The sequence below is a fragment of the Nicotiana attenuata genome, unplaced genomic scaffold (assembly GCF_001879085.1).
Source record: "Nicotiana attenuata strain UT unplaced genomic scaffold, NIATTr2, whole genome shotgun sequence".
NCBI classification, from domain to species: Eukaryota; Viridiplantae; Streptophyta; class Magnoliopsida; order Solanales; family Solanaceae; genus Nicotiana; species Nicotiana attenuata.
Window position 1 is genome coordinate 231,207 of NW_017671539.1, and position 15,737 is coordinate 246,943.

General features: G+C 36.7%; 1 protein-coding gene and 1 non-coding gene across 2 annotated transcripts; both read left to right on the plus strand.

Annotated features, from left to right (window-relative positions):
- Positions 1-8,726: 8,726 nt before the first annotated feature.
- LOC109208875 lies at positions 8,727-9,188 on the plus strand. Its single transcript, XM_019372029.1, has one exon. The coding sequence runs from the start codon at positions 8,727-8,729 to the stop codon at positions 9,186-9,188; it is 462 nt and encodes a 153-aa protein (XP_019227574.1).
- Positions 9,189-9,503: 315 nt separating this feature from the next.
- On the plus strand, positions 9,504-9,576 carry TRNAA-AGC. Its single transcript has one exon. It is a non-coding gene; the product is annotated as a tRNA-Ala (tRNA).
- The last annotated feature ends 6,161 nt before the right edge of the window (positions 9,577-15,737 follow it).

Consider the following 15,737-nt stretch of genomic DNA (forward strand, 5'->3'; position numbering starts at 1 on the left):
CCGCGACCGCGGCAGGCAGCGTATTCTTCTGAAAAGGCACCTTTTCCAGACACCTCTTCTGATAATTGCCTATAAATTCTGAGGCAAAGCTCCATTTTCTACACACGAAAAACACCCCAGAACTTCTTTCTTTCTGAATATACTGCATTTTAATTCGCAGTCTCTCTCTCTCAAATTCGTAAGTGTGATTTTGCTCCGTTCTTTAAGTTCGTTGGTATCCTGCAGTTTGTATTGCCACTGTTGCAGGAAGGTTTATTCCGTTTTATCCTGGGAGGATTTAATCCATTACCTTGGCAACGTGTGAGGGGGTTAAAATTCCTTAAGGACACACAAGCAAATTGTGGACTCGGAATATTTCTTAAACTCTACTATTTTTCTAGATTTCTTTAATTCTTCTAACAGTTTTGTTTTCCTGATTTTGTGTTTTAACACAGAAGCGCTCATAAGCTTAAGGAATTTTAATACTAACGTTTCTGTGTTGAAACATATATTAAACTGTTATTCATATTTTGTATACTATTTTGGAGACTAAAGCCTTGTTGGTTTCTACTCCAATAATTCTTTCTGTCCGGTTTAAAGTACATAAAAACTTTGCCAGAATAATAAACGTACGGGTTTGAAGTATATAAAAACTTCACCATTGTTACGTGTTGTATGTTTGGTTTGATATTTAGTTTGAAGATATCAAAACTTCACTGATTTAACAAAATTCTGTATTGTTTTCAACTTTACAGAAATATGACGAATGAAAACCAAAGTAATGGAAGTGTTGCGGGAACGGGTGCTACTGTTACGAGTGATGCTGCCTCGTCAAGCCGTCCTACACCTGCTCATGCTATGGCACCGACAGAAAAACCCGAAAAGTTTTCCGGCATTGACTTCAAACGCTGGCAAATGAAGATGTTCTTCTATCTTACTACGTTGAGTTTGCAACGTTTCATCAAGGAGGATCCTCCGGCCATGGCAGAAAGTACTCCGGATGATGAACGACTTGTTGTAACTGAAGCATGGAAACATTCTGATTTCTTGTGCAAAAACTACATTTTGAGTTGTTTGGAAGATGGTTTGTACAATGTCTATAGCGTCATGGAAACTTCAAAAGCATTATGGAATGCTCTTGAGAAGAAGTACAAGATTGAGGATGCCGGACTTAAAAAGTTCGTGGCTGCTAGATTTTTGGATTTCAAGATGATTGACACTAGGTCGGTCATAACTCAAGTCTAAGAATTACAAGTCATTGTGCATGACCTCCTTGCTGAAGGTATGGTCATAAATGAGGCCTTTCAAGTCGCCGCTTTCATTGAGAAATTACCTCCGTTGTGGAAAGATTTTAAGAACTATCTAAAACACAAGCGGAAGGAGATGACTCTTGAAGACTTGATTGTGCGTTTGAGGATAGAAGAAGACAACAAAAATGCTGAAAAGAAGTCACGTGGGAACTCGACAATAATGGGTGCTAACATTGTTGAGGAGGCGCCACAAACCAAGAAGAGAAAGAAAGCTTCTGGACCAAAGAATTACCCAAGCAAGAAGAAGTTCAAGGGTAATTGCCACAACTGTGGAAAAACTGGGCATAAGGCAGTGGATTGTCGTGCACCAAAGAATGATAAGAAGAAGAAGAATCAAGCTAACATGGTTGAAAAAGCTGAAGAAATGGAGGACTTGTGTGCCATGTTGTCTGAATGCAACTTGGTAGGAAATCCTAAAGAATGGTGGATAGATTCTGGAGCCACCCGCCATGTTTGTGCTAACAAGGAGTTATTTTCTTCTTTTGCCCCCGCAGGTCCCGACGAGACAACCTTCATGGGAAATTCATCTACGGCCAAAATTGAAGGAGTTGGCAAGATTACTTTGAAGATGACGTCGGGAAAAATAGTGACTCTAAACCAAGTCCTCCATGTTCCAGAAATTCGCAAGAATCTTGTGTCTACCTCACTTCTTGTCAAGAATGGATTCAAATGTATTTTTGTTTCTAATAGTGTTGTACTAAGTAAGAACGATTTGTATGTAGGAAAAAGTTACCTAAATGAGGGCCTTTTTAAGCTAAATGTAATAGCAGTTCCTATCAATAGTGAATGCTTCTTCTTACTTGCTTGAGTCAAACACTTTATGGCATTCACGTTTAGGTCACGTAAACTTCAAAACATTGCGAAAGATGATAAATCTAGAAGTATTGCCAAAATTTGATTGCATTAATTCTAAATGTCAAATATGTGTGGAATCAAAGTATGCTAAGCATCCTTATAAGTCCGTTGAAAGGAATTCAAGTCCTTTAGACTTAATTCACACAGATATTTGCGACATGAAGTCAACACCATCTCGCGGTGGGGAAAAGTATTTTATTACTTTTATTGACGATAGCACGAGATACTGCTATGTTTAATTACTTAATAGTAAAGATGAGGCAATTGATGCTTTCAAGCAATACAAGAGTGAAGTTGAAACGCAACTAAACAAAAAGATCAAAATGATAAGAAGTGATAGGGGTGGCGAATATGAATCTCCTTTTGAAGAAATATGTTTGGAAAATGGCATTATTCACCAAACAACTGCCCCTTACTCTCCACAATCTAATGGAATTGCGGAGAGGAAGAATTGAACGTTGAAGAAGATGATGAATGCATTGCTAATAAGTTCTGGCTTACTACAGAACTTGTGGGGGGAAGTTATACTTACAGCTAACCGAATAATCAACCGTGTACCTCATAGTAAAACACAATCCATTCCTTATGAGAAGTGGAAAGGAAGGAAGCCTAGCTTGAAATACTTCAAAGTGTGGGGGTGTTTAGCTAAGGTACAAGTTCCTAAACCTAAAAGGGTTAAGATAGGTCCAAAAACGGTTGATTGTGTGTTTATTGGATATGTAACCAATAGCAAGGCATATCGTTTTCTGGTTCATAAATCAGAAAATCCTGAGATTCACATTAATACGATAATAGAATCAGATAATGCTGAATTCTTTGAAACCATTTTTCCATATAAAAAGGAAAGTGAAGTGACCTGCCAAAAGTCAAAACGACTTCGGGAGGAAATAATAGATGATATGCCTAATGAAGAAAATCCGAGAAGAAGTAAATGTCAAAGGACATCTACTTCATTCGGTCCAGATTTTCTGACTTTTCTGTTAGAAAATGAGCCTCGTACCTTCAAGGAAGCAATGTCTTCCTCAGAGGCACAATATTGGAAAGAAGTTGTCAATAGTGAAATAGAATCCATATTGAGCAACCATACTTGGGAATTGGTTGATCTTCCTCTAGGTAACAAAACGTTGGGTTCTAAATGGATTTTCAAGAAAAAAATGAAAAACGATGGTACTATTGACAAATACAAGGCAAGACTTGTTGTCAAAGGATTTAGACAACGAGAAGGTCTTGACTATTTTGACACATACTCGCCGGTAACAAGAATTACATCCATTCGGATGCTAATAGCGTTAGCCGCCTTGTATGGTCTTCAAATCCATCAAATGGATGTAAAAACGGCCTTCTTAAATGGTGATCTTGAGGAAGAAATTTACATGAACCAACCTGAAGGGTTTGTGGTTCCGGGAAAAGAAAAGAAGGTGTGTAGACTTGTTAAGTCTCTTTATGGACTAAAACAAGCACCCAAACAATGGCATGCGAAATTTGACCAAACAATGTTGTCAAATGGTTTTAAGATTAATGAATGTGATAAATGTGTTTACATTAAGAACGTTCCAAATCATATAGTCATTGTTTGCTTATATGTTGATGATATGCTAATAATGCGCAAAGACATTGCCGACATTCAAGCTACTAAGCGCATGCTTGCTAGTAAGTTTGATATGAAAGACTTAGGAGTTGCCGATGTAATTCTAGGAATTAAAATCCAGAGGACTCCTCAAGGTTTAGCTTTGTCTCAACCACATTACGTGAAAATGGTACTTGAAAAATTCAAACACTTGGAATTTAGAAGTGCAAGAACTCCAATTGACTTAAAACATCATCTCATAAAGAATAAAGGTGAAAGTACATCTCAATTGGAGTATGCTCGTGTGTTGGGAAGCTTAATGTACATCATGAAAAGTACACGACCTGATATAGCTTGTGCGATAAGTAAACTTAGTCGATTCACATGTAATCCCAACAAACATCACTGGGTAGCAATGAAACGAGTTCTGGGATATTTGGAATATACCCAAGACTACGCTTGCATTACAATAAATATCCTGCGGTTATCGAAGGATATAGTGATGCAAATTGGATAACCGGCTCAACAGAAACAAAGTCCACAAGTGGATATGTTTTTACTGTTGGTGGAGGAGCAGTGTCTTGGAAGTCTTCCAAACAAACGTGCATTGCTCACTCTACAATGGAATCAGAGTTTATAGCTTTGGATAAAGCCGGTGAAGAAGCTGAATGGCTTCGGAATTTTTTAGAAGACATTCCGTTCTGGCCAAAACCTTTGGCTCCTATTTGCATACATTGCGACAGTGAGGCTGCAATAGGACGGGCAGGGAGCGTTATGTATAACGGAAAGTCTCGTCATATACGACGAAGACATAACACCGTTAGACAACTACTTTCTAGTGGAATTATCACTATTGATTATGTAAGATCAAAGGATAATGTGGCGGATCCGCTTACAAAAGGCTTAACTAGAGAGGGAGTTGAGAAATCATCTAAGGGAATGGGACTATGGCCGAGGACAAGTCAACATGGCGGTAACTCTACCTAGAATTTTGGATGTTCCGAGATCTAGGTTCAAGGAGCTCAAACAAAGTTGTGATTGACCGGTTCAACATTGTCAAAATAAAATCTTTGGTCCATTCTCGTGATGAAGACAATGTTCAGTAACAAGGATAGAACTTTACACGTTCTTTAATGATTACCTAAGTTTGATGAGGTATTTATCAAATAGTGTCAATCTAAAGGATTACACGTTTAGGAATCACCTATGTAAGTGTGAAGTGGAAGCCGCTTCAATGAGAATTCTGTAAGGCCAATTCTCTACGCACTTATGAGACCAGGCGGTGTTCATGGCTGAAACGAACAAAACAATGAGAACTAAAAGACGGTTAAGGGTTGATTGTGTGACATATGGTTGTCTAGGTATACACTAAAGTTCGATGGTTCAAAGATATCAAATCTACCGATTGACCGAGTATATCCGACATATGTTCACTACGGAAAGTTCAAAGGGAAACCTACTTATCCAGATGCAATTAATCCTTACTTGCAAAATCACATAGCTTTCATCTATGATCTTTCTTGATATAGCCATTCCCATTCATGTGGGGGATTGTTGGACTTTAAGCCATTGGGCTTTAAAGTAGAAGAAGTGTGAATTGGAAATGGAGGGAAATAAAATGGAGGGAAATCGAAAATTTGAAGAAGTAAACTTTTGTCTTGCACTTTGTCCCTCATTGGTGAGGGACAACCACATTTGTGTGCTTATATATAGAATCACTTCTTAAAGCTCTTAAAAGGAGTTGAAGAGAATTAACCCTCGCGCTGTCGTCGTCGCTCGCTCGGCTTTGGATTTGGATTTGTCAAATGATCGATTGATAAGATTATTTTTGGACAAAATTTATTTAATTATTTAATAATTAATTAAATGCCAAATCACTGCTGAAAATACGCCAGAACCCTACTATGACTTGATGCATTAATCTGCATCTTCTTAGGTTCATATTCACCTATTACTTTCTCAAATTGTCCGAACGACACCAGCTATTCCGCTATGCTATCTAATAAGTAACTTTTGTCAATTTATAGGTTAGACGTAAAACATCAGACCATTCATTTATATATATGAAATTACTGTCACAAAATAATAGCCTAGGCATCCTTTGCATCATATGGATTTATCTCTAGATACAAGAATCCTAAGCGCAGTCATAGTTCCATTGTGCCCCACCTTAACCTATTTATTATCAACTTGGGCTTTCATAATTTTACACCTTTAATTATTTGGTCAAGTTTTATACACGGTTCCCTATTTCAAGTGTCAAAGTGGTCAAGGAAGATCAGAACCACATAACGTTTTCTTGTTATGGCCAAATATGAACAAGTGCACTTCATCTCACTAAACAAAGAAGCCTTTTAACAAGTGCAACAATGATAATACTCACAGAACCATCGTCAGTATAATTTCATGCCTTAACTCTTTTGTTTTGACAACTGGAACACAGAGCATCAGATCTGCAATAATCCTTAAATTCTTATAACAAAGGAGGGTTTGGGTGGGGGAAAATTTACCTGGCAGTGGAGAGTCTCGACGGACCTGCAGCGGCGCCGGCGAGTGTTGCTCGTTGATGGCAGCGGCGGGTTTGGGTGGGGGGAAGTTTGAGAGAGAGAGAAGAGAGAAGGAAGAAAAGAGGGAAAGGAAAAGAAAGGGAGTCGCTGAGGGTTTTTTAAAAACTCTCCGACCGATACGGTCGGTAATTGCGTCAAAAGTAGTCAACCTCGTTTTACTAAACAGTTCCGACCGAACCGGTTGCTAATTTTTTTTTTATTTCTTTTTTTTATTGTTTCCGACTGAATTGGTCGCTAATAGTGACGCCGAATTTTCCGCCAAAATTTATGACAGACATAGACGAAATATTAGTCGTAACTATTATTAAAAATTGAAAAATATATTTTTATGCATTTTCCGACTGATTCTGTTGGAAATTTCCGACTACTTTTTTTTATCGAAAATTTCGGTCGGAAATGGGGCATTTTTTAGTAGTGACACTTAGTCTTGAATTTCAAATTAGCAGCTCAAAAATTTAGGACACTAAGTTCAGCGTTCTCAAATTCAAGATATTTAGTCCTGAAGTTTGGGTGAATTGGCTAATTTTTAAATATATTGTAAATTGTGGATATATTTTAAATAGCAGGCTTAAAAGTGGCTATTGCTGCACTTCTCCCGTGAATCCATGTTTATAAGTTGCAATAACTTTAGAATTAATTTGAGGAATTTTTACCTTCCTATACTACATATTAAACTTTATTATTCTCCCTAATCAAGTTTTAACTTAATTACATGGGCATATATAATTTACTAATTATATACTACAAATTAGTATTAATGAGTATCCCTTTATATTATGAATTGATTAGGGAATTAGTTATTTCTCTATCCCTCCCCCCGCCTCCTCTCTCTCTCTCTCTCTCTCTCTCTCTCTCTCTCTCTCTCTCTCTCTCTTCCTCTATTCTTTCCCTAATTTTTCTTCCTTCATTTTTCTATGCTTTTTATCCTTCCTTTTTTTAGGGAATTCATCCATGAATTTTAATTGTTTTGATATAAAGTTTTAACTTACCAATTTTCTTTCATGTGTTTAAAATTGGTGTTCGAATTGAAATCAATCAATAAATTTTGAAGGTGTTTTGATTCTCCACCACTGACATCCATTAAAAAGTTTCAAGCTTTTAATTCGAATTTGGATTTTTAAAAATTATTGTTTGTTGGATTGGGTGTTGTTGCAAACAATTGAGAATATTCTTTAGAGTTTGTGTCTCAATTTTGAGGGTGTTTGGTGAAGATTAGACTTGATTTTGGCTGAATTGCATATTGAAACTTGAAAAAGAAGAAAAAGAACACATGACATACAATATACTTACGAAAATGTATTCTGTTGTAATTATATATTTTTTTCTTTGAATGTTGTATGAAAGTCGAAAAATAATTAAATAATATACGAATCGTTGTATGAAATTTGTATTTGGGGTATAAATACTATCTTTTTACAAAAAATTATTGATATGTATCAAAATTGTATTAAGATAACAAGCTTTGATTGAAATTTCAGAGAGGAAGAAGAATACGTCACATACAGAATATATACAAATCATATACAAAATACATACAAAAGATATATTGTATAAAATTTCTATAAAAATTATATTTAAGTTGTATGATGTTGTAGTTGTATTTAACTGGGTAAAAATAATGTAGAAAAGCTGTAGATAAGTTATAAATAAGTTTTATACTATATAATTAGTTATATAAAATACGTTTTTAGTTTATATGTTGTTATAGATATATCAAATTTGTACGATTTTTATTTTTAATTTGTATATTGTTATACCATGCAATTATATATTAAGCATCAATGATTTGATCGAAACCCTCATGTAGTACTCATGATACTACCATTCGGAGTACAGATAAAGGTGATATTGTTGAAACTCCTAGATCTACTGGGAATTTGCAAGATGGCAACCTACGTCCACTTCTCCCAAGCCAAAGGAAAAACCAAATGTTCAGCGTATAGTAAATCTTGAATCCTAAAGAATCAAAGCACACGCTCATCCCTATTTCAAGTTATGTTAAGAAAAACCAAATGTTCAAACGGAGCCTACAATTCTATTTCACTTCCAACTTTAATTAAAATTATAAAATTGAGCCTCATCCTCATTTTTATTATTCTTACACAAGTGGAGATATGAATTAAAATTTAATTTTTATTACCGAGCCACTACACTTTTATGACCTCAAAATTCAACATTTATTTTGGTTTTCTTATTTTTAAAGCACACATATGTTTATGTTATCCATCAAAAATATTTGGTTTGCCACTCTTCTGAAGGGAACAAACGTGGCGAGAACCCAAAATCACCAAGTGTCAAACTCTATTTCCTTCACAAAGCTACACGTCGCTTCTCACCGCTTACATTTTCTTATACAAACTCGTCCTATAAATTTCATTACTTTCTCGTATAAACACTTCAACTTTACTTTTCTGCTCAAACATTGTCCAAAAAAAGAAAGAACAGAAAATGAATCCTATAGACGATAAGAAGGAAACAGTGACATTTCGAGCAGTAAGCCACGACGAAGAAGGAAAAACAAAGGTAACAAAACACGAAGTAAACACACACAACATCGAAACCCTAAAACACATAGAGAAAAAACTCATAGACAAAGGCATACACAGAAAAGACCGACATCCAATAGATGGAATTCCTTTAACAAAACAGTCAAAATCAGGGCATGGTGGGAAGTTTACATGGGAAGGACCATTGGCTATAGATGAAAATGAAATGGATGCTGTACCAGTGGCTATAGATGAAAATGATCCAAATTATGTAGATGAGGAAGAAGAAAGGAGGATATTAAGAGGAGAAGTTAGTGGAGTTGAAGGTTTGGTTATTGGAGAAATTGATGTGGCTAAAGTTGCAAATAATGAAGGTGTGGGAAGAGTTGATGTTGTTGATCCTGTTTTGCGAACTAATATGTAAGGTTTTTTTTAATTTAATGACTTGTCAACCTAGTTAATTGAAGAAATTAGAATAATTATGGTTACGAAAGTACTAGGTCTTAACTTTGTTTAAAATTGAAAGTTTAGTGTTGTGTATTTCTCATATGAAGATGATATCAATAAATGTTCTGCTTTGTTCTACTACAAATTTATTTTTTGGGTAGAAGGCAAGTTAGTGTTATTTATTTTTCCCTTTCTTTACTCAAAGATGAACATGATTTCAATACATTTTCTGCAAAGACTCAAGTTGTTAATATGCTATTTAAAATAACCATAAGGATGCTAGTCAGCAACAGGGGATGTAGCTCAGATGGTAGAGCGCTCGCTTAGCATGCGAGAGGTATGGGGATCGATACCCCGCATCTCCATTTTACTTTTTCTTTTCTGTTTTTTCCTCTTTTATGTATTTATATATAACGGGCCGTTCTCATCAGGCTCTGCTCCCTTGTGTCCATCTTTTGTATGATATCACATTTGCCCATTATCATTTTTCAAAGGAAAAATCACGTAATACAGCAAATATTTGCACCGTATTTATTATTCGTGGTTATATTTGGAGAAAATTACCATTCATAGCATATTTGAATTTTATAGCAAATTTTAAAATAATAGATTAATTATTTTGAACTCAAGCAAGAAATTAATTTATTTTGAATTGAAAGAAGATAGTAATAAGTTCTCGTAGTTCAGTTAGTTAGGTCACCCGTTTAGTACGTGGAGGGTTCGAGTTCGACTCTTAATCAGAGTATTTTTTTTTTTGTATTTTTTTATTTCGTCTTGGTTGTACTTGTAGCGCGAACGAATATAGTTTGATACTAGTTGTATTCGTTATGCGTTGGTATTTGTTGTGCGTCTGAGTACAATTAATCAGAATATTTTTTTGTATTTTTTTATTTCGTCTTGGTTGTACCTGTAGCGTGAACGAATATAGTTTGATACTAGTTGTATTCGTTATGCGTTCTGCTGTGCGTCTGAGCACAATTAATTTAACCTGGTGACAGTTGAACAGTAGCTACAAATTGTAATAAGGCAAATTATATTGGCATTGTATACCGGTAAATCGAGCTCATGGTATATTCCGTTCTCCGATAAGATAAGCCAAGCTCGAGATATGATGATAAGCGACCGAAATCGAGGCAAGGGTCTCATCGAGTCAGAGTCCGGGGGCACGATGTCCACCTTCGAGAATATCGGGGTCGTGATCAGGGATCGGTCCAACCCCGCAAGACTTCAAAGAACGTTATCAGTCAATCAAGCACGACCAATAGAAGGCCGTAATATCAACGGCCAACCAGATATCACGGCGTGGACCTCGACACGTATCGATGAAGAACCGGCAATCAGTTGAACCAGATATCACGGCGTGGATCTCGACACGTATCGATGAAGAACCGGCAATCAGTTGAACAGAAGATATTTTACCTTTTATGGAATTATACTTAGAGTAAGATTTTCCTACTATATAAAGAGGGGTTTGATAATTTATTAAATACATTGTAACTCGCATTCCAAGGCAATATATTATCATATTCATTGTTATTGAATGTTCTTTTTCTTGTTCATCAATTACCACTTTGAGCCCGGATCGAGGGTGAATGTTACACTAAAGCCAAAATCATCCTCCTCGTGCGATTTGAATTTACTTTATCTTTATTTGTTCATTCTAACTCGATTTTTCGTCTTGTATCAAATTAATTCGCATATCCTTAAAACTACTTAAAAATTTAATTACTATCCGATTTTAAGGGTAAACATTTCGGCACTGTTTACCCACGTGGGACTAAGGATAATAGTGGCTATCTGATAAAAACTTCCATAACAAACCTTATTTTACACTTGTTCTTTTAAGTGTCTTTAATCTCAGGTCAAAGTCTGAAATGTTGAACTCACGGCCAGCCCCTCCAAACGTGGATACCGAGTCCAGTCACCATGGCGAGAATAATAATATAGCAACGAGGTGCCCCCTGTCGATCTCAGCGGAGTTCTAGATGCGGACCCGATGGACGCTAGCTTGCATGTGGCCATCAATGCAAATTTGCCTACCGATCTTGAGAACAACGTTCATGGGGAATCCAACCGGTTGCCCAAAATACGCACGACGGTGAAGGTGATGTTGGACTTTAGAGCATTGGGCTTCAAAGACTTTAAGCATTGGGATTTAAAGTCTAAGAGTGTGAATTGGAAATGGTGGGAAACAAAATGGAGGGAAATGAAAATTTGAATGAAGTGAGCTTTTGTCTTGAACTTTGTCCCTCATTGGTGAGGGACAACTATATTTATGTGTATATATATAGAATTACTTCTTAAAGCTCTTAAAAGGAGTTGAAGAGAATGAACCATCGCGCCGTCGTCGTCGCTTGCTCGGCTCGGCTTCGGCTTTGGCTTTGGCTTTGCATTTGGATTTGGATTTGTCAATTGATCGATAAGATTATTTTTGGACAAAATTTGTTTAATTAACTAAATGTCAGTTAGTTAGCCGCTGTCCGGGCGTGACCGCGGTAGGACCGCGCCAGAACACTGCTGCAGATTCAGAAGTCCACTCTGGCCGCGGTCCTGGCGTAACCGCGGTAGGACCGCGGCAGGACGCGCAAACTTCTGAACAGACACCTTTTTCAGAACAAACATCACACCTCTTCCAATAATTGCCTATAAATTCTGAGGCATGGCTTCGTTTTTAAGACACTGAAAAAAATTACAAAACTTCCTTCTTTCTGAAAATACTGCATTCTAATTCGCAGTCTCCCTCTCTCAAATTCTTAAGTGTGATTTTGCTCCGTTTTTTTGAGTTCGTCGGTATCCTGTAGTTTGTATTGCCACTGTTGCAGGAAGGTTTATCCGTTTCATCCTGGGAGGATTTAATCCATTACCTTGACAACGTGTGAGGGGGTTAAAATTCCTTAAGGACGCACAAGCAAATTGTGGACTCGGAATATTTCTTATTCTTTACTGTTTTCTAGTTTCTTTTATTCTTCTAACAGTTTTTTGATTTTGTGTTTTAACACAGTAGCGGATAACAAGCTTAAGGAATTTTAAACTAACATTTCTGTGTTGAAATATATATTAAACTGTTATTTATATTTTATATACTGGTTTGGAGACTAAAGCCTTCGTGCTTTCTACTCCAATAATTGTTCTATCCGGTTTAAAGTATATCAAAACTTTACCGGAATAATAAACGTGCGGGTTTGAAGTATATAAAAACTTCACCATTGTTACGTGTTGTATGTATGGTTTGGTATTCAGTTTGAAGATATCAAAACTTCACTGATTTAACAAAGTTCTGTTTTGTTTCCAACTTTACAGAAAAAATGACGAATGAAAACCAAACTAATGGAAATGTTGCGGGAACGGGTGCTACTAATTACGAATGTTGCTGCCTCGTCAAGCCGTTCAACTCCTGCTCATGCTATGGCACCAACAGAAAAACCCGAAAAGTTTTCCGGTATCGACTTCAAACGCTGGCAAATGAAGATGCTCTTCTATCTTACTACGTTGAGTTTGCAGCGATTCATCAAGGAGGATCCTCCGGTCCTGGCTGAAGACTCCAGATGATGAACGATTTGTGTAACTGAAGCATGGAAACTATTCTGATTTTCCTGTGACTAAAAAGTTACATTTTTAGAGTTTGTTTGGAAGATTAGTTTGTACAATTGTCTANCATGCTATGGCACCAGCAGAAAAACCCGGAAAGTTTTCCGGTATCGACTTCAAACGCTGGCAAATGAAGATGCTCTTCTATCTTACTACGTTGAGTTTGCAGCGATTCATCAAGGAGGATCCTCCGGTCCTGGCTGAAGACACTCCGGATGATGAACGATTTGTTGTAACTGAAGCATGGAAGCATTCTGATTTCTTGTGCAAAAACTACATTTTGAGTTGTTTGGAAGATAGCTTGTACAATGTCTATAGTGTCATGGAAACTTCATAAGCGTTATGGAATGCGCTTGAGAAAAAGTACAAGACTGAGGATGCCGGACTTAAGAAGTTCGTGGTTGCAAGGTTTTTGGATTTCAAGATGATTGACACGAGGTCGGTCATAACTCAAGTCAAAGAATTACAAGTCATTGTGCATGACCTCCTTGCTAAAGGTATGGTCATAAATGAGGCCTTTCAAGTCGCTGCTTTCATTGAGAAGTTACCTCCGTTGTGGAAGGACTTTAAGAACTAACTTAAACATAAGCGGAAGGAAATGACACTAGAAGACTTGATTGTTCGTTTGAAGATAGAAGAAGACAACAAAAATGCTGAAAAGAAGTCACGTGGAAGCTCGACAATAATAAGGGCTAACATTGTTGAGGAGGCGTCACAAAATAAGAAGAAAAAAAAGGCTTCTGGACCAAAGAATTACCCAAGCAAGAAAAAGTTCAAGGGTAATTGCCACAACTGTGGAAAATCTAGGCATAAGGCCGTGGATTGTCGTGCACCAAAGAATGATAAGAAGAAGAAGAATCAAGCTAACATGGTTGAAAATGCTGAAGAAATGGAGGACTTGTGTGCCATGTTGTCTGAATGCAACTTGGTAGGAAATCCTAAAGAATGGTGGATAGATTCTGGAGCCACCCGCCATGTTTGTGCTAACAAGGAGTTATTTTCTTCTTATGCCCCCGCAGGACCCGACGAGACAATTTTCATGAGAAATTCGTCTACAACGAAAATTGAAGGAGTTGGCAAGATTGCATTGAAGATGACGTCGGGAGAAATAGTGACTCTAAACCAAGTTCTCCATGTTCCAGAAATTCGCAAGAATCTTGTGTCTACCTCACTTCTTGTCAAGAATGGATTCAAATATATTTTTGTTTCTAATAGTGTTGTACTAAGTAAGAATGATATGTATGTAGGAAAAGGTTACCTGAATGAGGCCTTTTTAAGCTAAATGTAATAGCAGTTCCTATCAATAAAGTTAATATTTCTTCTTACTTACTTGAGTCAAACACTTTATGGCATTCACGCTTAGGTCACGTCAACTTCAAAACATTGCGAAAAATGATAAATTTAGAAGTATTGCCAAAATTTGATTGCATTAATTCCAAATGTCAAATATGTGTGGAATCAAAGTATGCTAAGCATCCTTATAAGTCCGTTGAAAGGAATTCAAGTCCTTTAGACTTAATTCACATAGATATTTTCGACATGAAGTCAACACCATCTCGCGGTGGGAAAAAGTATTTTATTACTTTTATTGACGATAGCACGAGATATTGCTATGTTTATTTACTTAATAGTAAAGATGAGGCAATTTATGCTTTCAGGCAATATAAGAGTGAAGTTGAAACACAACTAAACAAAAAGATCAAAATGATAAGAAGTGATAGGGGTGGCGATATGAATCTCCTTTTGAAGAAGTATGTTTGGAAAATGGCATTATTCACCAAACAACTGCCCCTTACTCTCCATAATCTAATGGAATTGCGGAGAGAAAGAATCGAACGTTGAAAGAGATGATGAATGCATTGTTAATAAGTTCAGGTTTACCACAAAACTTGTGGGGGGAAGCTATACTTACAGCTAACCGAATAATCAACCGTGTACCTCATAGTAAAACACAGTCCATTCCCTATGAAAAATGGAAAGGAAGGAAGCCCAGCTTGAAATACTTCAAAGTGTGGGGGTGTTTAGCTAAGGTACAAGTTCCTAAACCTAAAAGGGTTAAGATAGGTCCAAAAACGGTTGATTGTGTATTTATTGGATATGTAACCAATAGCAAGGCATATCGTTTTCTGGTTCATAAGTCAGAAAATCCTGAGATTCACGTTAATGCGATAATAAAATCAGATAATGCTGAATTCTTTGAAACTATTTATCCGTATAAAAAGGAAAGTGAAGTGACCTACTAAAAGTCAAAATGACCTCGGGAGGAAATAACAGATGGTATGCCTAATGAGGGAAATCCGAGAAGAAGTAAACGTCAACGGACATCTACTTCATTCGGTCCAGATTTTCTGACTTTCCTACTAGAAAATGAGCCTCGTACCTTCAAGGAAGCAATGTCTTCCTCAGAAGCACAATATTGGAAAGAAGCTATCAATAGTGAAATAGAATCCATATTGAGCAACCATTCCTGGGAATTGGTTGATCTTCCTCCAGGTAACAAAACATTGGGTTCTAAATGGATTTTCAAGAAGAAAATGAAAGACGATGGTACTATTGACAAATACAAGGCAAGACTTGTTGTCAAAGGATTTAGACAACGAGAAGGTCTTGACTATTTTGACACATACTCGCTGGTAACAAGAATTACATCCATTCGGATGCTAATAGCGTTAGCCGCCTTGTATGGTCTTCAAATCCATCAAATGGATGTAAAAACAGCCTTCTTAAATGGTGATCTAGAGGAAGAAATTTAGATGAACCAACCTAAAGGGTTTGTGGTTCCGGAAAAAGAAAAGAAGGTGTGTCGACTTGTTAAGTCCCTTATGGACTAAAACAAGCACCCAAGCAATGACATGCGAAATTTGACCAAACAATGTTGTCAAATGGCTTTAAGATTAATGAATATGATAAATGTGTTAAATTAAGAACGTTCCAAATC